The sequence below is a fragment of the Colletes gigas genome, unplaced genomic scaffold (genome assembly GCF_013123115.1).
Source record: "Colletes gigas isolate AHSC1104 unplaced genomic scaffold, ASM1312311v1 Colletes_gigas_Sc00008, whole genome shotgun sequence".
Classification (NCBI taxonomy): domain Eukaryota; kingdom Metazoa; phylum Arthropoda; class Insecta; order Hymenoptera; family Colletidae; genus Colletes; species Colletes gigas.
The window spans coordinates 9964956-9987003 of NW_025106637.1; the positions used below are offsets into that span (position 1 = coordinate 9964956).

Here is a 22048-nt window from a genome sequence, read left to right on the forward strand (position 1 = left end):
TGTTCGCAAGGAGCATGCAAGCCGGAAGGAGGAAGAGACGAAAGGAGTCGAAAGAAGCTCCGTGACTCCGGACGTTCAATTGCGTTCTCATCCTCGCGTAGACTCGTTCCTGCTGCGCGATCAGTTTCGTCGTGCTGTTGGTTAACTAGAGGATGCGAGGCAAAAAGAAGGAGAACGAAGGAGACAGAAAGACCGCCGCCAGTGAATTTGCATTAAGGTCGGTGCACACGAGTTCCTTGCCTTGTACGATGCTTTTCCGCGTTGCCACGTTTTCCCCGCGGGCGATCACGGCTGTGGTGTGCGGTTTCCGCAGGACCGCCGACGCCCGCCACGTCGATTACGCGAAAACCGAAGAAACGGGTCTAAAAATATCCCGATTGTCCCTCTCGAGAATTTTCGATATCCACGAAAATTAAACTCGTTAAATGGAAATAGCCGGACGCGCGACCCGGGGAATTTACCTTTCTCGTTCCGAATATTTTTCCAAGGAGCGTGTACCATTATTTTGCACCACGACGGACCTCCGGAGATTCTTCGAATCGGACCTTCGATCAATACCGTACCTTCCATACTGTTTCGCGAAGGGTCTTCCGCCGGAATAACTTCATATTTTTGTATATACCCAATTTAGACTCGGTTTAGTATTTGAAAAAATGTCCTTGCGTTAAACGGTGATTCTTGGTTGTTTTATTCAAGCTCGCAACAGGATAACCATACGAATTTCTTATGAACCTGTAACTGTTTAATTGTTGGCCAACCACAGGCATGGCAAAGTGCCTTGTATCTTGCAATCTTAAAGATTCTACATTGTCCTGGTCATGAATTATGAATGATGCCTATGAGTACTCACGGAGTTCGTTGCTGCTCGTCTTCGTCTATTGTTAATACATCATTTCTTGCATGGTAAATAATGCGGAAAGACGTGGGACTCGTTGCCTCGCTGCTAAGAATAGCTGGCGCCAATCGCTTGGCAGGATGAGCGTTTCTGGACATCCTCGTGCAAAACTGAAATTTTAAGACAGTACACCAACGATTAATAATCATCGGTACGAACGAAGGGAATTTATTTGGTTTGACGAGTCGCGTGAAAATGACATAAAAAACGATACAAGTTGCAACAAAGTACTAAATTTTTGATATCGCGAATTCACATGCATCGCACGACTTTGGGTTCAGCGGATCCGAGTTTTCAAGTCTTAAAAGTTTGAAATATCCCAGGGTTGTACCCGCCGGCGAAGCAGCTACTCTGTCTCCGTTATCACAGTACACGAACGCTATAGTTGATGCCGCATTATATGCGCGTGTCCGATATAAACACAATACAAACATAACACGGCGTGTAAAGTGAAGCGAAACCGCATAAGGGGCCCCAACAGTGGACAGGACACTTTAGAGCAGTGCTGCTCTCGGTAAGCTTCGAAGCTTACGGAGCTTCCTCCACTTTGTCTCCCGTTAGTCTATAGGGTGGCTCGTAAATGTATGCCAATACCATGAAAAATATAATACAGTTCGATACACGTTACGTCGTGGACCCGATTCGATGCTCACGATCTTTTTATTTCCAAATATTACGTTTCCAATCTTTCTTTTTATTGGAATTGTAACGCCATGGGTTGCATGATTTAATTAAACAACAATATTTCACTGTAGAATATTTAGTCTTTATTCTTATCTCGAAGGTTTCTAAGGCGAGAGTGAAGAGCAGTTCACCCTAGCAACGCACTCTTAGATAAGATTTGTCAAAAGAAGAAAGAAACTTTAGACGTATACAGTCGTCACTGGAGATGATTTTTGTAACACCATGAGACGGTTAGAAAATTCAACACTTTTCATAAACGTTTACGCGAGGATTTAATTGTAGTTCGCTTTGAAATTTACATCGAACGCGTACAACTCGAATTAAACAGGAAGCTGTGCAGAACATATTAACTGCATAAGTCGAGTATCAAGAAACTGAGTATTCGGTACGTTTGACTGGCTGAGAAAGAAGACACGGTTCTTAATAAATCTACCAGAAATTCTGCGCAACAAGGAGAATATTTTGTGACGTATCTGCCATAAACATCTCTTTCGTCCTTATCATCTGGACCGAGTGCAAGTGCTCGAGCCAAGCGATTCCTCGAGGAACAATGCTTTGAATTCTGCATTCTCAGTTTTTATTTCGTTCGCAGATCGAGCAGGATTTATCAGAGAGGGAATAATGAATCTATACGATCAATGTGTATGGGCAGAAATCAATCCACGCGGAACGGAAGGCGGCGATTCTATGTGAAAAAGTAAATCGAAAATTGTAGCTTCATTTCCAAAGTAATTGAATTTGAAAATTCGCTGGATCCGCCTGCGATCGAATACGATTTGTTTGGCTCGTCTGTTCGTCGCTTGTTATTTCTACTTGTGCTGGTGTCCAAATTCAAGGCGCGAAAGACTCGCTGCAACGTGAAAATTAGCTGTGACAATTTTCTGTTGTCGCTTAGGTACGATTTAAAAATGTTCCTCGTGTCTAATCGGATTAAATCTGTTTATCGCGATATTTTATCCAAGGGTCGAAACAGTTGTGAAACTTTTCGTAAAGGTATCGGAGAAACGGTTGAAATGGAACTTTTATAATAAATGTTCCCACGTTATACATTCCAGCGAGAACGGATAAATAAAAGTTCTTGAAAATGAAAGTTTCAGGTTGAATGAAATCCGTAACAAATTGAAATAAAAGTTTTTGCGTTTGGGCGATACCTGTCGGCTTAGATTTCGCAGATAAACACCTGTAGCGGAGCGTGCAGATCGCTTAATTAATCGCAGATTTCATCGATCGTTGCACATTGTTGTAAACCATATTATTCTTGATTAAATGTATGCAGGATTTGGAACGATCGAGGGTGTCGAACGAATAAGACGCGTGAGAAAATAACAAACAGAATGTATTTTGGAATATAAGACTGGAAAAGTTCAAGAAGACTGATACAATATGAAAAAAACAAAAGATCTCGTACACCGCTTGCATCCAACAAAACACAACGCTACCGACACCTCGCGAAGCCGCCCGAAAAATGTCGAACACATCGATCATTCGACCGATGCGTCCACCGATCGAAACATAACCTCCCTTCATGTATATATTTCAAACGACTAAAAACTGTAACGCTTTTCAGTAAAATAAAACCAAAAAGAGTCTATCATTTTTAGTTTTCAGTTGACACATACAAATTTGCTGGTATTTTAGTACCAACGAACTTTGCGAATAGATGCAATAGATATTAATTTTACTTTGTTTCATTAGAGAACTTTCAATATTCATGGAACGTTAAGTAAAAAAAAAAAATGTCGGATCGATAAACAGTTTGAAAGTTTTCGTTATAGTGTCACTCTTGTGAAAATCGCCGGCTGCAAGCAGTCTGCGCGAAACGTGCGCCCGTCTAAGTGTTAATCTTTTATCAGAAACTACGGTACGTACGACCTATGTTCATTAAGGCTAGTTTGCAAACTGGCAATTTGTTGAACCTTGTCCTTTCACTTTACTTCTTGCACTACTACATCTCACGTTTTCATGCGCTTCCATTTCTATTTTCTCGCCTCATTACGGTGAATACAGACGTTAAATAAACAAACAAATAAAACGTAACAATTTTTTCTGGTTGCATATGCAAAAATTCATTTTACGAATCAGTGACAGAGATTTATAATTAGTAGACACTGACATCACGTTGTTCATATGCACTCTTTGCAAACTTAAAACGTTTCAATTCACATAACATACCGTGCTTTGAAGATTTTTATAACTTTCCTCTTTAATCTTTCAATATACTGCTACAAAAACTTTCGTTTCTTTAACTTCTATTTTATTCTCAACCTAGATAGAAACACTGTACACACATTGCAGAATTTTATAAATTTTAAAACGGTTTCATTTGAGTTATATCTACATTCTACCAAGGCTTATATACAAGTGTATGCTTCTCTGATCATCTTTGCTACTGTTTACATTTATATTATATTAAAATATAATATTATCTTAATAAATGGAATGTACAGTTAAACGTACATATTGCTTCCATGGCCAATAAATTCTAATTGATTCGTATACCTTTTCATCGTAAACAATATGTGAGAGAACAACTGTACCGAGTTTAATTTTAAATTTATTAACTGATAGAATGTTTTATCCGCGCTCATGAAAGTTTTATACGACATTAAAAGAAAGTTTTAATTTGTACCAACACTCGGATTAATCGGTGAGATATACAGTATTTCCAGCTTGATTGTTTTATTGCACGATCCTTGGAAAATCGCATTATGCATCGGGCGAGTTAATGCATGGCATCCAAAAGCAAACCAATAAAATAAATCACAGAAGAAACGGACCTTAATGATAAGTATAGTACGAAGACGATTTACAGTTATACACATTGCTGTAAAGTTGGCCTAACACATAAGATACAATAGAACGCTGATTATTTATCCAAGCAGGAACCGATTATCTTTCAATTATAAACATGGATTTTGCTTCTAACGAATAACGTTAAAATTACTATACTTTTGTAATCAGTGGAATAATAGGACCTAGGAAACGATTTATAATTTTTCAAGAACAATAGTCTAAAGGATAAAAAATATATTGACTATGAAAAGTCTGTATGCAAATATCAGCCAACTTGTGCAAAATTAATTTTAGAAATATAAATGCTACAATTTTATACGTACTAAAATCAACACATTTTCACATATTCATAAATCTGTTTTTTTTTTCGTGAGCGTCTTTGAAGAAATTTAAACTGAACAGTGTACACTTGATAAATTATAATTAACTCGCGCTTCGAGGAGTTAAGCAAATGTAATATAAAATCGAGGAAACGGATACTTTGAACGTTTGATCAAGAAAAAGTAGTAACGGTCACGTTCGACGGGCAGCGTGTACTGTTACTTGAAGTATAAAGTAATTATTCGATAATCCAGTTACACGTGGGTTTCAATAGTTCACCGAAGTCTGACCACAACGTATTACTCGTGGCCAGAAATTGATTGCAAAACGATTTCGAGGATTCGCGACAACTGTATCGTGGCCACGATGTTCCTTCGCGACTAAAAACACGTTTTACTCGTGAATGGTAACAACTGTCACTCGCGTTTTCGAGCGATTTTGACGGAAGTGAACGCGATATCGCGCGATTTATCGCGGCTTACTTGCATCGGGAAAGAACGATCACCTACGGGGGTAAAAAAAATCGTAGGGAAAACTCACATCCGCGTAACGCAATCCATTCGTATTATGTAAATGGCACGAATCGAATAGAACTGAATAAAATCGACGTAAGATACCTTATTCCAACCTACTTTAGTCACGTAATATATCCGAACGTATTCGTCGATGGAAGATATTTCGTGGCTATTTCTAACCAGACCGACGTTGAACACAAACACAGAATAATTCATCGCGCGGGGTAAACAAAACTGACGATCTGAATTCACCTCTTTGCGCAAGAAACTCGAAGGCAATGTAATATGAATTGGTTCTTACTCTCTTGAAATATGTAATGAGCATCCATGGATAAAGAAATTCTTTGAATAAAAGAAAATAATGGTGAATCTTATATTTGTGCTATTATAGAATTTATAAAACAATTTCTACTCGAAGTGTTTTATATTAAAAATCTCATATTTTCAATATGCATTTTACGTTTCCACTCCGTTGCTCTATAGATTGCCATATCCTGTAGATTACGTTTCTCCATTGTTACAGTCTTTAAACTCCGGGTCGAAAAGTACTTGGAAATTCAGAAGCGTTCCATTCTTCCGCAGCACTCGTTTTCTCACTCGAGCAGCTAAAACGTCCAAGTTTTCCTATTCCAACAAATCAAGGACCCCTTGTTTCGTTCCTGGCAAAAATCCTCAGTTCGAACTCGCCGCCCATTCGAGCTCTTAATCGCGGTGGCTGACAATATGTGGGAAAGTATCGCGAAACTCGTTCGAATTGGAAAAACCTAAACCAATCGAATACTTAATAGCGTAATACCCGGCAACGAAATTAATGCACACGATACGGTTGGTTACAAACCAAACCTGATTCCGCGCATAATACATTTATTCCGCTAATAACAGATTATGCGCGACTGGACTATTACGCTTACTACAAATTGTCACTTTAGCTCCATTAAAAACCACTGAAAAATTACCGTGCAATCGATCAATATTTAAAAGACCAAATACTACGAAATTGCTAATTATTTTGTAGATGAAACCGGATCGTACACGCACGAGACTTTATATTCGATTTCTGATGAGCGATAATAAACTAAAGTACATTTTACATAAAATATTACATGGTTTTAGACCACTTGATACTCCCTCAGGGATCTTATTAAACTTGTCGAGCCATACTTTTGATTTGATTGGATCGGAACTTACATTCGAATCAGCGCACATCGTAAAATTTACACGAGACGTTATAATAAATTTTCATAACATAATCTCGGTACTAGTGGATCCGTGCAATATATAGACTAGTGTTATTGAAGATTTCCTTATTGGGCCAGTTTTTCTACCACCTCTACTTAATGGCAATAATTAAGAGAGCTCCATACGTTATTAGAAGACACTTCACTGGAGACATGCAATCAAATATAGTCTGTACCTGATTAAGCTCCAGCACATTTTAGTCGCACAACTACATGGTTTTTTTATTGTAGAGTGTGTTTCATAACACGTGATATCTACTTGAGTGGTAAACAGTAAACATAAAAGCAGTTGTGAAAATTCATATCAATATGAGCTCTATTCGATGTTGTTTTCCAGATACAGCTATTTTTGTGCTATAGTAATGTACAGTTTACTGTTAGAGAAAGTGACTAAAATGAATTTAATCTTTCAAATTTTCCAAGTATTTTTATCAACGATTTCGAACCTGTGGGTATTGAATAAAACAACTGTGTCAAAGCATGCTTTCCAAACAAACTTCGCAAATGATTCTGGAATAAAATCTTCTGTATCTCCATCGAACACGAAACGTTCAAGTTCTGTTATCAACAGATTATCAATCACGGGCTATCTTTGGTCAGTAAAACTTCCAACAGCGCACTGTAAATCTAAATTTTCCAATATCGATACTTCCCAGAGACAAAGGAAAATTTATGCGGAATGAGATAGTAAATTTTCATACCAAGCAAGAATGGACGTACGAAAATCCGCGTACTGTTACTCAATCTTACCATCAGCATTAATTTTCGTGTAACGCGTGGGCTGGCATTATTGAAGATTTCCTTCTTGGGCCGATCTTCTACCCACGTTAGACGATAACAATTGCGGATAATTTTTGGAAACGAAACTAGTTGAATTATTAATCGTTAAAATTGAAATACAATTTTATGCTATTCTCGTATTATCAGGTATGTAAATTTTGGAATGCAGTTTTAATTATTCCCTGGGAGTGTTAAAAAAAGTACTACGTTTGAAGATATCAAATAGTAAACATAACTTGCATAATCATGAGTTCGATACTGTTCTCGTATTTTTGTCATAACTGTTTAATAAAGCTTTCAAGGATCTATATTTGTATAATATTTTTTGTCAGTTAGAATATACTGACAATGTTTGACCATTAAAACCTGGGACACCATGTATATGCTCAGCTACGTATGAATGCAATCGATAAGAGGATCATTCCGGGTAGGAATATACTGAGTGAGTTGGAAGTCACAGTAGTAACAATTTTTTAATTTTAAATTGAAGATAAATTCAAAATCTAAGGTAAATTGGATGCTGTCGGAATCAGGTAAAATTTCTAAAAAGGCCACTGTAAAAAGAGACTAACGCAAAGTAAATGAAGGGAACAAAAACTATACGATTAAAATAAAACACTCTTTCTTTGGCTTAACGAAAAGATAAGTCCAAAGTTCTAACAATGAAGACAAAAAAGATTGTGTAAATAAGGATACACTGAATAAAGGGTCTAAGTGAAATTAAATATTGCAAATTCTTATTAAAAAAAGCGACCAAAATGGAGGAAATTCTAACAATAAAGACAAAAAAGATTGTGTAGATAAGGATACACTAAATAAAGGGGCTAAGTGAAATTAAATATTACAAATTGTTATTGAAAAATCGGTCAAAATGGAGTACCTTTCACACGTTCAATGGTACGCATCGTCTGCATTAAATTTCAAAATCGTTGATCCGACCTTCGATCATTAAAGCCGCACCGCGCGAAAATGGAGGCGGCTGGCGAAACATTAACCCCTCGGTTTCGATTTATTGTTCCCCAAAGAATCATGGTGCTGGAGCTCCTAACACAATTGTCGACCCACTCTGTATAACTGTCAAGGGCAGGGTACGCTCATGCTCGCGCATCACTCGCCAGTTCGCGCGCGCTTCTTCGCCGAGCGAGTTATCAGGAAGAACAGAGTAGAGGAGGGGAAAGGAGAAAGCGAAAGAGGGTAGTCGAAGACCCTGAAGAAGAGAGGAGGCGAAGGAAGAGGCCGCTACCAACGACCAGTTACACGTATGAAATAATCTATTATCTGGAAAGGGGATTTATCTGGTGCGGGCATTGAATCGCCAAGGTCGTAGTAGACTCTCGACGGAGAAAGGAAGACGGAAGGAAGGCGGATAGACAGCGACAGAGTGAGACGGAGTGACAGATAGAGCGATAAAGGGAGAGAGAGAAACGGAAGGAGGGACGGAGGAAGAGAGAAGAAGTCTCACCGCGGTCAACGAACCTTCTTCGGTGCTGAACACAGGCCGCGCGTATGTACCTACGTTAGCTATGTTACCAACGTAGAGACGTATCTACGTACGTACGTACGTACGTAAGTACATATAGGAGGCAGCGAACTACCATTCAGTCGACGTTGCTCTCGCTGCCTAGGCGCCCGTAATGTACTGGGTGTTTTTCAACATGTGGGAAGCACACAAGGAACGTCACGATGGTGTTTCAACTCTTACGTTATGTGCCAGCCAGTTGTGTAACACCGAAATAAAACTGTAAAGAATTCCTTTCATTTACCCGTTTGTTCTGCGAAAACTTGGTAGGCGTAACTACGCATGGGAGCCTCGCGAACCGATCAGTGTCAGATACGCGATCCAAGATAATCTAAAACATCAGACTTCCAGGTTTAAGACAAGTATCTTCTCTTAAAAACGTTTGACAATTTTCGATAGATTAATCTATGCACTCTTTCAAACCATTATTCTGTTAATTGAGTTAAACAATGCAACTTTTTAATAAATAAATTCCCTTCGTTGCTTTCGATTCAACGACTTCAGAGTCGGTGTCATTTCAGAGGTAGTTATTTCCAGACGCAAGAAATGGTCATTATAATCAGCGCTGAGTTTCATATTTTACATTCTGACTACCGTCAGAAAAATAATAATAAACCGACGAACGTTCACTTTCTACTCGCGTTCTCCAAGTACTCCTCGTTTCTCGATTTAAATATTCTCCCGGACCGAAAGTCAAGGTTAAAAAATAAAAAAATACGAGACTTAATTATATACCTCCAATCGTGGGCCTAACAACGCCCCGGAGAGCTCGTAGCTCGAAAAGCAAAAGTACGAAACCCGATCAGCTGACTCTTCTTCGTACATCCAGAACCGGATAGTCGTTACAGCGCCTTGTGTGGACAGGTAGTGGAACATTTTTGCGGGTATTTGCGTGACTCCGTGCATCATTGTAACCATCGTAGGGTATAAAGTACGTTCTACGAGCAAGTATACCGTCCCATGCATATAAACATAATTATTTTGGGATCGGAAATCCAACGTTGGAGTCGTTCCCACATATTAAGGAACACCCTGTATACGTGCGCCTAGTAAAGTGCCTCGCAGTGCTTCCTCCTAGTGTTCTTCCTTCTCGCCCTCTTTCCGCGACTCCCTTTTCTTCTTCTTCTACCTCTTATCCGCCACCTTCACCACCTTCTTCGTCGAGTTGGACTCTTCTTTCTCTCCAGCGTGCTTCTGGAGTACCAGCGCTATGAAACAGGAGGCTCCTACTAAATAACAAGTGGCTAGATTTACCTAGCAACCTCCACCTTCTCATTTTCTTTGTCATGTTCACGGTCGCCTGCTAGCTTTTCCGATAACAGCTCAGTACTGGGGTCCGTGTCTTCGATAATTAGGAGGAATATCGACGGCAGAACTACGTGATACTGCAATAAGCGACCACCTCTAACGCAACACCTACGGCAAGATGCCAGTGCCGATGTACTCTGAGGCTGAACGCACACACACACACACACACACAAACAGAATGGGCGTCGAAGATCGTTCGCAGCACGTTGGGAACGTCATGATTATACGGTGAATCTGATTTGGGTTTCGGGCTTGTCTACCGTGGTCGTATCGTGCAAACAACAAATACTCCTTGCCATATGATGTTATCAGGGCCGAGCTTAAAACAGTTTGTTTCGCTAGCTACGCTAGAGCTCGAGTATCAAATCTTGCTCATCGCGATGTCCTTTAGTTTCTGGAAAACTTGACGAGCATACCAGAGACTGGAATAGCATCAACGATGCTACACGAAGCGTGTGAAGTTTATTTACTAGGGAGAATCAGTCGGTAGCAATTTGAAAGATTGTAGGGAGTCATCTTTTTCATTCTTATCGCGAGTCCCGCGATATCTTCGTCCTAACATCGAAATAATTGCTCGTCACTGTTCGTACTTTCTCCTTCGAAGTCGTTCTTCTTTCACTGAACACTCTAGCATACAGGGTGTCCCAGTAACCGCGTAACTTCAATGCTCATTTACTCAGACTTCCAAATACCAGAAAAACAATGACAAGGGCGACATCTTCTTAGAGATGTTATTCATTTTATTAAGTTATATTTGTAGAGATCCAGGGGTGCGTTTAGGGCCGAGCCAAGCTAACTAAAACTTGCTACGGTCACTTTTTTAACTGAGAAGAGCATAGAAGCGAGTCAGAAAGGCTCTGATGCAGGGTTTCCGCCTTTTATCTAGCTAACAGAGTTGTCTTTCAGCGACTAGTCTCCTCTCCTTTCAACCGATATGTCCGTGCACGTGTCAATCCGCAGCAGTGCCCTTTCGAACACGATAGGCGACTAGGTTTTATCGCATAGAGCATTTAACAACCACACGTATAGCTACCTGTTTTAACAATATGTGTAGGCTGTTACTATAAACCTTTTCCGCAATTGTCACATTTGCTGAATACCTATGGACGGTTCCCGTAGTGGACGGACGAGCCCCATTATGTCCCATAATTTCTGTCAGCCGTGTTGTTCCTTTTAGACGGTGAGTCAGTTCCACACTTGGTCATGTCTATCCTGCAGCTATTGTAATTGCTTTGGGCGAAGAAAGAGCTGTAATGACTGCCGGGGAGAACAAAAGAGAGTGAGAGTAAAAGCGATAGAGGAAAGTTCGAGGGAACAGATTGAAATATAGGATAATCTTCGTTTCATCCGATGCAATTTAGTTACAGTCTGAAATTAATCTCCAAATGATATGCTTTAAGTATAATAAATGTCCATCCAAGGTTTCGCCCTCGCGTAATGGAAATTTCCATCGAGTTAATTTTACTGCAATGTTGATTCATTTTCAAAACTAAGACACGAATTTTTCTACTGGCCTTATAAATTTATGTTATCCTGAACTTTCGGTAAAGAGTTTTCGTCATTTTTATTTTGAAAGTAGGTTTTAGAATATTAGGAACACGGTTATTTATATTTTTCAGCTCAATTTCTGTCACGAGAATGATATAGTCGGGATAAAGTTCGAAATATGGTAGCCATTACAGGGACGACGAAAGTACGACGAGATTTCTCGGTTCATTAGTTCAGCTAGCCTCTAGTTATGCGTACAGGAATACGCACTCGGACACTTGATACGCAATTCAATTAATAAAGGAAGAAAATACCAGCAGTAACATCTATTTACAATCTTGTTAGCGTCTGGCGCCTTGGGCAGCGGTTCATAACCATTTGTGTCATTACGAAGATCAGGGAGCCATTTTATCTCGGTGCATTGGGTACGACCGCACAGAATTACTTGGATATAATTACAGTCGTTGCGTAACTGAAGATTTAATCGTACAAAGTAAGTTCAGAACGTACCATCCGCGCATCCCGCGGGATAAATTACTCTCGCTTGGCATGGAATAATGCAATGTTGATTTAGGTTTACAGTCAACCTGGAACATCAGGCTTCAGCTCAACAGAAGCGTATGAATATTCAGCTGTTATCTTTGACTGCTGATACGATGAACCGATAAACAGGTTCGCGTTACCTTAAAAAAACAACCCCCTTTTTCGCCGCCCCTTCTTTGTTTAGCCAGTTATAATCGATACCGGGGCACAAGAATTACCGTTCCAACGAAGTAATTATAACAGTAATGTCTTTATTAAAGTTCCGTTATGGTAATCCAATTGGGACGAACGGGATGTCTCAATTTCGGTAAATGGGGCGGCCCACTAATGGGATTAATTAAACGGTAATGTTTACCCGTCAGCTGTAATTTATTGCCGTTTGGTCATCCTGCTCGTATTTTTCGTACACCTGTTCATAACTACGCTCGAAAATGCGTGGGTATCCGGTCGACAAAAATATAAATGGAAACGGTTAGGGAAGAGGAAGAAAGGGAAATAGCTTTTTCCGCCTTTCTAGTATTGCTGTCTCGAAAGTATAGGTTGACTAGGCTCTGACTAGAGGGGTTGAAGCAGTCGAGCTGTTGAGTACTTGGGTCACGCCCAAGTATTCTTCGATAAAAGCCTCGGAGTACCCGTGTACTATGACTCATGCTCCCTACGAGCCACACTATTCTTTTTTATACAGCTATTTCATATGCATCGACACGGCCAGCCAGATATCATAGCACGACAATTTCGAATGCAAACTATTCACTTTGTGGCGGAATCGTTCTAGATAAAAATGGCGATTCTATTATACTATAGAATTCTTGAATTATTCTCGCAAATTCATTGTTTTCTTTAAAGTGATAGACACGTTTGGTCGCTAAAATCGCGCGTTGATTGCCGATCGTGTCGTAGCAAATCGCAAATTGGCCAGATATCATAGCATAGCAATTTCGAATGCAAACTATTCACTTTGTAGAGAAATCGTTGTAGATAAAAATGGCGATTCTATTATACTATAGAATTCTTGAATTTTTTCTCATGAATTTATTATTTTCTTTAAAATGGTAAACACCTTTACTCGCTAAAATCGCGCGTTGATTGCCGGTTGCAAATTGGCCCGCGAGTTGAAACAAGTTTGACGCGGCTGTTCTACACGGTCCACGCATGTTGGATGGAAAATGTTAAATGTAATATAATACGGTCGCGCTATAAATTGCGCAACGAATCGAGAAAAATGGTTGTAACGACTACCGAGGTTGTGTTTACTTTGCATAGTACAAGGATAGAATCGAGTTGAATTCTAATTTCACCCTGTGGTATGTATATCATTCGGTTGTCGCGTTACGTCGTGTCACTCTGTAATCATATTCTCGCCGCGCGAAACCCCATAATAGATAACATGCCGTAACCTTCGAGGAAAACCAATAAAACGGCAATATCGTCGGAAGGCCTGCAGGCTCGCACGATGTCGCTGAGTCACGTGTAACTCATCCTTTTTGCGCTCGCTAGCGGTACGATTCACCGGGTCTTCTCATCAAGTATCGAGCTACAACCTTCGCCAATCAAAACGAAAACATCGCCGGGGTGGATGTAATTATGGCAGGACGTTAGACGGCGGAATTCTGCTTCGCGGAAACACGCCGTACCGGTGCTGTACTAACGAAGTGGCAGTGAAAAACGATGAGAAACCCTATAGAACCGTCGCTGGCTCGCGTGCAAGTATTCTACTATGTGTAAACTTTGCTTAACGCTGGGCACACACACTCGTCGTGTTCTAACATGAGAGATGTTTTCCGCGAAAGTAGCTGATGTTTGCTTTTCAGGTAACGATTCCAGATTTGCGTATATTCAGACACGGTGTCGCGTACCCTTTTCCTCCGACGGATTCTTCTACCTCGCGGGGAACTGGCATGCCTTACCAGTCGCAGTTACTTCTTTGGGTTACTGGCTCAAGTTCATTTCCTCGTTCCGTCTGTGTCACGCGAAATAAGTTACGGTGCGCCTCTTCTTTGATGCCGCGTCTTCAAACGATCGCGATTCGAGTTCATCTTTCGAGCTGTTGACTCCCACAGAATTCGAGTCGTACGCCCGGGAACCGAGAAATCTCTGTTACGGAACAGGATGACGTACGAGTAACGAGAAATAGATTTAATAGAAACGCGAGCGAAGAGGGCATTATAAGTCAACGTTCGGTAATTAATAATTCTGGGATTCGATAATTTGGACTCTTTGAAATTCTAAATTCTACGCGTATGAGTTTAATATGCGAAATTTATTGATGTAATGCAACAGTAATTATTAAATTCTATGTGATTTTTCGATCCCCGGTAATTATCGCCATTATTGTTACGTAATTGTGCTGGCAAATGGCACTTGTTATAAATTAGTTTAAAACGTGCTCCCTGTCGAGCGTTATTCGATTGTTTATAAGGTTATTTACACGTGGTTTATTTGTCGATTAACGCGAACAACAAATACACGCGAAATTCGTGTAATTTTCCTATATGAGTTTAAACTTCGACACGCTACAGCCGGGAGGGGGGAGGGGGGAGCTCAAAACTTGAATGCAGCATTTGGCGGAAGCACGGTTAATGAATGAACAACACGTCGATGGTTTGCCAGAATTTCGTTCTGCCAATATAAATCTCGATAATGAGGTACGTGGTCGACCAGCAGTCGTCATCGATGACGAACGGTTAAAGAGTTTGATCGAATCCACGTAAAACTGCACGCGATCTTACGGAAAAAGTATTGCATTTTCAGTTGGTACGAAGTCTCAGAAAAATTTCCCGAAACATCTCGTCGAAATGTAAAAAATGATCGGTCGTGCGATGGTCGACGTGTTTCGATACGCGTGCTTAGGTTTGACGCATGCGTGGCGATCAGAATGTAACGGTTAAGCGATGATTCTAAAACATTTGACGTCTCTCCTCTGTATTCCCGAGATTGTTGTATGATACTTTTACCGACATTCCGAAGCCGAACGAGTGCGGTCGTGATTGTTGCGACGTCAAATCCTGCGTTATTTATCGACTCGTCTCGTACCGATCTTTATAGGAAGCTCGGAAAACTAACGGGACAAACTTAACGCCGATCCAACGGCTTATTACGGTATAACCATCGGGAGAAACTTGGAATCTAGAAAAGAAACGAGGAAAGCAATTTAGAGTACGCTCTTTTAGAAAATTCCCACCGACGAGGATCACCCAGCATCGGTAACGCTCCCCAGGACTTTCGAGTTCCGTGTTCACAGCGTCGCGCCGAAGCGGAAGATCGGCTTGAAAATTTTAATCACCAGCCCTCCCTCTATAAAGCTGCGCAAGAAGATCTTAAAGTCGATTTACGATGACTTATCGAAACATGATTTATTGAAAAGTCTGTGGTAGGGCGCACACGAAGCAGTAACGAAAGATTCGATGCCGCATTTTGATACATGTACATTGTTTGCGAGACCCACGGTTGGAGAATGTTTTAACATAGAAGTTTTTGAAAATAAATTGTATAACACTGTGACTTAGCCGTTAAAATATAGCCGTTAAAATTGAATTAGTGGCATACTAGAGTAATAACACAGACATTCGTACCCATTACTGAAAGTAAAAGTATGTAGAAATACGCTATTAATAACGTTTACATGCTTGTAAACAAACAAAAAGGCAGTGTTTTACACAGAAACATAATAAAACTCAACTTAACATCAATCTGTATTTCAAAAGTCTGTCTAGAGAATTACCTAGTTAACCTTTTTATGGAAGCGCTAGTTTTAATTGTAAACACTTATTAGCTTAGAAACGATGGAACTTGCTATATTTCTTCTTTAAAAGTTCTTGAAGTATTGGAAGTTGTTATCGGGCCAGAGGCAATAAATTTTGCACGATATAAAGATCAAAGACGCTTTAGCGTTACTCGAACGTTTCAAAGAAGGCAACTGTTCGTCGTGAGGCCAAGAAGGAGATGAATTTTTTGAGATAACTAAAGGCTCGTTATGTGGTCCCTGAATAGCCGAATAGTTTAGACCTTTAATAAAAATAGATATCTATAAAATAATCACATTCAAAATTTTAAATGAGATTTTTACCTTACGCTCTTACTTTTAAGTAAATACAATTTACCAAGTCCTGCAACTTTAGGGTGTTCAGGACTCAAACATTTTCTACGATTTTCCGCTCGCCTCGTGAATCACCTTCTTACTGTAAGCCCAATTAATCTTGCATGCAATACGTTCAATGAAAACGATCAAAATGAATAAAGATGTTTTTCGAAGTTCATGAAAAGTGAATGAAACCGATTCCATTCATACGTAATACTCGTACTTCTCACGTAATCAAAATCACGTATTCGTGGGAATAGTGTTGCGGTACAGAGGCAAACACCGTACATCGAATTTACGTTCATTCATTTTCTAAAATAGAATTCTTGTATTTCCTTTTTTTTTAATTTTTAAAGCAACCAAACAACTTCGTTGCAGTAAATCGTTTAAAAGTACTGAAAATTTTTAAATTATCAGACACATCTTTCTTAGAATCCATACATTTCCTATAACGTTTATTCTTATATCACATGAATTTTCATTCTTCTCTTTCTCTCAATACGTGGTACTCCAGATTATGTTAATAACAGCGTATAACTGTACCTAATCTCTGCGGCGCGAATATGTATTTATCTCTGCTTCCACGGATTATAATTTAATCTCTCGATCCGTGTTTTATGTAACTCTGGGTGCAATAAGAACGTATTATTATTACTATCAGAGATCACAATTTCACACATTAAGTCGAATAGGATCACCATTCGAGCAGAAGATTGATTCAGTTATCGTAACGCGATCGCAAACTTCTTCCTTACGCAACATGTTGGATTTTAAGTATACACGGACAGTATTCTTAATTTATTGGACACAAAAAGCTGTTATTTGCGAGGGAATCAATTTGATTCGGGCAGGGAGATATAGTGTTTCGTTTGAATATTTTCCGAGATTATATCACGAAATCAGAGCGTTCGGCTCTGTAACTAACGCCGGTTATAGGTGTGTTTCCAGTAGCGAAACGCGAGTACAGTACGCTCTTATGCGCTTTAAAAACGAAACGAACGCACTGGTTGTAAAACTGGGGTCGGTAGTTGTTTCCAGGAAAGTTACCAGCTTCTTCTTCGGTACTTCTATCGAGTTTAATTGAACGTTCGTACGGCTCGGAGGATCCACCTATTCATCTTTCGCCCTGTTCCTCTTTCTGCTTCGAATTCCGCTGGCAGTTCAGCCACGATTGATCTCTACGAAAGAGTTTATGTCTTTATTCCGAGTACGCATCTGGTGCACGCCTTGCGTTCCCGCTCGTCGTAAAAAAAGACTATATCAGTTGTATTTTGTGAATCTTGGCCTCCGCTTTCCGAGAACGATGCATAAGGGTGCGTTTACGCTTCGTGCCTGGCGCAGGGAACGCTCGAGGAACTCGAAACGAAATCCAGAACGTCCGATCCTACGCCCACGATGTTGTCTAACCTTCTCTACTGCTTTATTTAGAAGAAGATTTTCAATCGAACCGATTCCATTAAATGATGGAAGTTTAGTTGAAGCTTCTCTTAAATTAGTTGCAACAATATGGACACAGTTGAGAGGCGATTTTCCATCGAACATCCCCCTATTTTCTGACCACTCCTATTGCAGTGGATAACAGAGGGATTCCTGTTCTTCGTTAAGAACGTAACGTGGAATACTCATTACTATTATTGTTTCCGGATGTAACAATCTATTAGTCGAAAGCAATTGCTGGGGAAAACCAAAAGTGAAGGTAGCAAGAAGATTGCTCAGTGATAAAGATTGTCAGTGGCCAGTTCTCACCGTTCCGGTCATCATTGAACTTTCCATCACAGTCGGGGCACCGACAATCTTTATCACTCGGTAATCTTCTTGCTACCTTCCTCTTCGGTTTCTTTCAGAAATTGCTCGTTTGGTTAGTCAAGTGAACTTTTTGCTTCTTCAATTGATTCTGCTGATGCGAGTTCCCTTGCTACTTCTATCTTCTTTACTTCGTTGCTAGTTGACCGACAGGCTGTTGAAGAAGGAGGTTTTCCTCAGGGTTCTCCGTCGAATCCTACCAGAAGATCAAGAGATGCTAACTTTGACAGATTCTCTGGTAGTGCACGGTATAGGAAGGCAAGGGTGCCTATGATGAGTTTTGGAAGACTTCAACAGTTGGTGAACGTTTCCTTAGCAATTGGTCGTTTGATGAGAAAATCAACGGTACTACGATTGAAAGCAGAAGACCAAGATGTGCTCATATATTCTCGATGTATAATGTTGGTATATTACCCCGAAGGACCTCATATTTGATTAAATGGGCTGCACTTTTAAGAAACTGGATTTTCACAGAGTTCTTCGAGCATAGAGTAATGGCAAAGTTGTCAGTGATTAACTGTCCTTGCTAGTATTAACTAGCTTGGTGGTTTCATTAGTTTGATGAGATTATAATTGACACAACATTGTCGTTTATCGAGGCTCTGTGCATTTCATGCAACATTCTCACTGGCTTTCGCGTATCACTTTTATCTTTTTTCGCATCATATCTTTTACATATCTCTTATGTAATTTAATGAACGCAGGAAACTCTATAGTTACAGAAATTATTTGGATGCTAATAGTTACCGGACTATTCTTTGCAAGATGCATTTCATTAAAAGATAAAAGTGATACATGGGGGGAGACGACTAAAGTTTACTGTACATAGATCACGTCGTTTCTTTTTATCTCTTCTGTTACGGTTTATTTACTCTTAAGTAGAAGTCTAATCTACTTTCGAAATCAGAATGACGTCGAATCTAGATCAATGGCACGAAATAAATTCCATCGTTAAACGGTGGAAATTAAAAGCTCTTTTTCGCCATTCGGATAAATTTTTAAAGCATCGAATATTGTAATTATAAACAATGTATACGTAAATTCGAGCCCTCTTGGGCGAAAGGCGATCGAGAAAGAGTATCCGCTGGATTGTTTAATGTTCCTCGTAAGAAACGAGGACTCGTCTCTGCACTTTCGACCAACTTCTTGAGATGTTAGATTATCGTATAGTTCGGTTCGCTATCTTCCTCTTTTATGGAAGCGGAAAAAGTTCCTCCCCAGCTCGTATAACGCTGGTGGATGTTGTATGCTCCTACCTGTGTTTCTTTCGCGTTAGAGCCCTTCTGGCTAAACTTCCGCACCATTAATTTACATTAGGACATTTTTCAAGAGCTCCCGACGACCGTGTACGTTAAAATTGGCGAGGTCTTCTTTTTCATGGCGCCCCTTTTACGGAAAAGAGCCCTCGAGTTGTTCGTGCCTCCCTTGTCGACGTTACGCTTGAATTCTTTACTATTAAATGGATTCACTGTCATCGTACGGAAGTGTCGATGGACGTTTTCACGTTACACTACTTTTAGCTGCTGACATTTTTATTACAGGGACGACAGCCTGACGAATTACTCGTGTTCTTCTAAATAATTTTATAAAACCTGCCTCTTTTCTTGGATATTGGAAATGCAGAAAGTGTACTAATGTAATAATGATTTAAAATTATTCTATACGAGCAAATCAATATTTTCAGCAGCGTTACTCGTTCTTGCGGTTCCATATTCGCAACAATATGCTTGCAAATAGAATCCGGCCACCAAATATTATTATCCTTTTTAGTACGTCATGTATTGTACGGAGTATCCTATTATTACGCAAAATGTGTTGGTAAATGTTCTAAAACGACATTCTCATTTCTGCTTCAGCACACCTTAACGGGCCACTGCGCGAAGGTGATGGCGGCGAAGTTTCTTGGCGAGCCGTCAAAAGTAGTTACTGGCAGTTACGATCGTACCCTAAAAATTTGGGACCTGCGTAGCAAAGCATGTAAGTAAGCAGCATCAAGCAAACGGATACGTTTAGCCTATCAGCGCGCGTTTACTCGTGCTCATGACGCGAACGCTATTGCAATATAGACAGAAAGTAATGCATAGCATTAGCAGTAATCACGTTCTTCATTATCCCTATTAATCATGGGCAATGCTAATATATACTTGAAGGCGTCTGGGAACAATAAAACGAACGACGAATGTGCGTTGCTGACCCTGCGTACACGTATTACAGACCATAAGTTTGAGGCCACCCCCTTGGTAATAAGGAGAAGGCATGTTTTGTAGAAATTTAATAGCTTGTGTGTATAATTTGTTAAGGATATCGAATCGAGCTTCAGTTTACGGTAGAATTGTAACTGTTGTTCATGTGTTTTTAAAGGAACATTAGACCCTCTTAAGAAAGGAGGAAAAGTATAGAGACGTAACAGAGTATAATGATTTTGTGGGAACGAAAAGATAAGACGGGAAATTAAATTGTGAAAACGAAAGAGAACTTGAAAGTGTGAAGTGTGTAAAGGCGTACATAAGCTCATTTATTATTCAAGGAAATTAAATTAAGGAAATATGTAAATATCAAGTGTGGAAATATCCCAGAAATTAGCTAATTGTACATACATATAAACATTAGTACCATTAGTACGTTTTGACTCATTATTTCTTAAAAGTGTCTGAGCTTAAGTGATGCATTGCTGCAAGGTTTCCGCGAAATAATTTTCTGTTCTCACATATCAACAAGGAAGGAAGAGCTATCTTTCCTGAATCACCATATTATGGTAATATTATATAATCTACGGAATAAAATGTATAATAGTGCCATAAAACGATTACAAAAACATACTTTCGCACATAGATATAAGATACTATTGTCTCTTGCTGTATACGAAAATATTACAAGAGGTGGTCTCGAATTTATGGTGAATAATGCGATACAAGTCAATAATTTTGAGAAGTTTGTTATAGAAATAATGGCATTCGATAATAATAATTATTCTGATTATTATGTGTACATCCTCTGAAAGCTTTCATACTTCGTGCCTCGAGAAATGGATAAGGTTGTACGATCTGTTACTATTGACACACGTGCAAGACTTTTGTTTCAGATATATCGTTTAACATATCTTTCATTTCTTCTTCGAGCTCTATCGACAGCATTCTAAGATACACTGATATAAGTGTTTCTGTAAACATGGCATCGATTTGACGCTAATTCATGCGTCTCAGAAAGGTTAGCGGCACCTTAAGGAGGAAGATCTAATAAAACTGATCCTCCGTCGCGTCGTCACTTTGCAGGATTAATTAAGCCGATAAGGCTTCTATCACGAGTTAGTGGAATCTTTCCTAACTTGCTTCAATCTGCAGTTTTTTTCCTCGCGAAAAGACCTTTGGTTTGTAGCCATTGAATCCCCTAACGAACGATGGTCTTTGGTAAAAATAGTCGGTGAATTCGAATGTGTCTGCTCCGACAGCAAATATATAGAAGTTACTTTATTACTTTATACAGCTTTAATACTGCGTGAACAAAACTTTTAACAACTTCGTAGATTTCGATCTTTCAATAGAGCATTTCAAATGCTTCGTTAATGTAGCAGCTAGCTTCATTAGGGATCTAAGGATCAAGTAATAATAGCATCTGTTATACGATACTAAACAACCACTTCGTGCACGAAAGTAAAGAACATCCATTTAGAACCGGAAGATAACCGCGATAAGATTCTATATCGAATTGTAATTCGAACATACCGATCAAATACAACACAGAAGTAATCCGCGTCCAACTACCGGACGATCTCGTACCGTTTGTACATCTCTGCTTTACATCTATTATCTATTCCAAGTCGACTATTACGACCAAGTACCAGGGTAAGCAGGTTCGTCCATTTTACTAGTCATCGCCAACATCTACGCGCATGGAACATCTTGAAAAACAAGTCCTTCAGGAAGCAATGCTTAAACCCCTCGCAATGATCTAGATTCAAGTACAATACTTTCGCGATATGGAATGAAAAGACATTGTTTTTTTCAAATTGAAAGAGTGGCTCGCGAATAAATTAAGCGAAAAGGAAATTTCGGTCTTCCACAGATTTTTATTAATGTTTCGATT

The 22048-nt window shown here is 39.6% G+C and overlaps 1 protein-coding gene across 1 annotated transcript in view; it reads left to right on the forward strand.

The window, feature by feature from the left end:
* The window catches only part of LOC122396914 (autophagy-related protein 16-1), a 688248-nt gene that overhangs the window by 613152 nt on the left and 53048 nt on the right, over positions 1-22048 (forward strand). The window contains exon 8 of the mRNA XM_043395679.1: positions 19822-19942. Coding sequence (XP_043251614.1) covers positions 19822-19942 — 121 coding nt within the window. The remainder of the gene's footprint in view (positions 1-19821; positions 19943-22048) is intronic.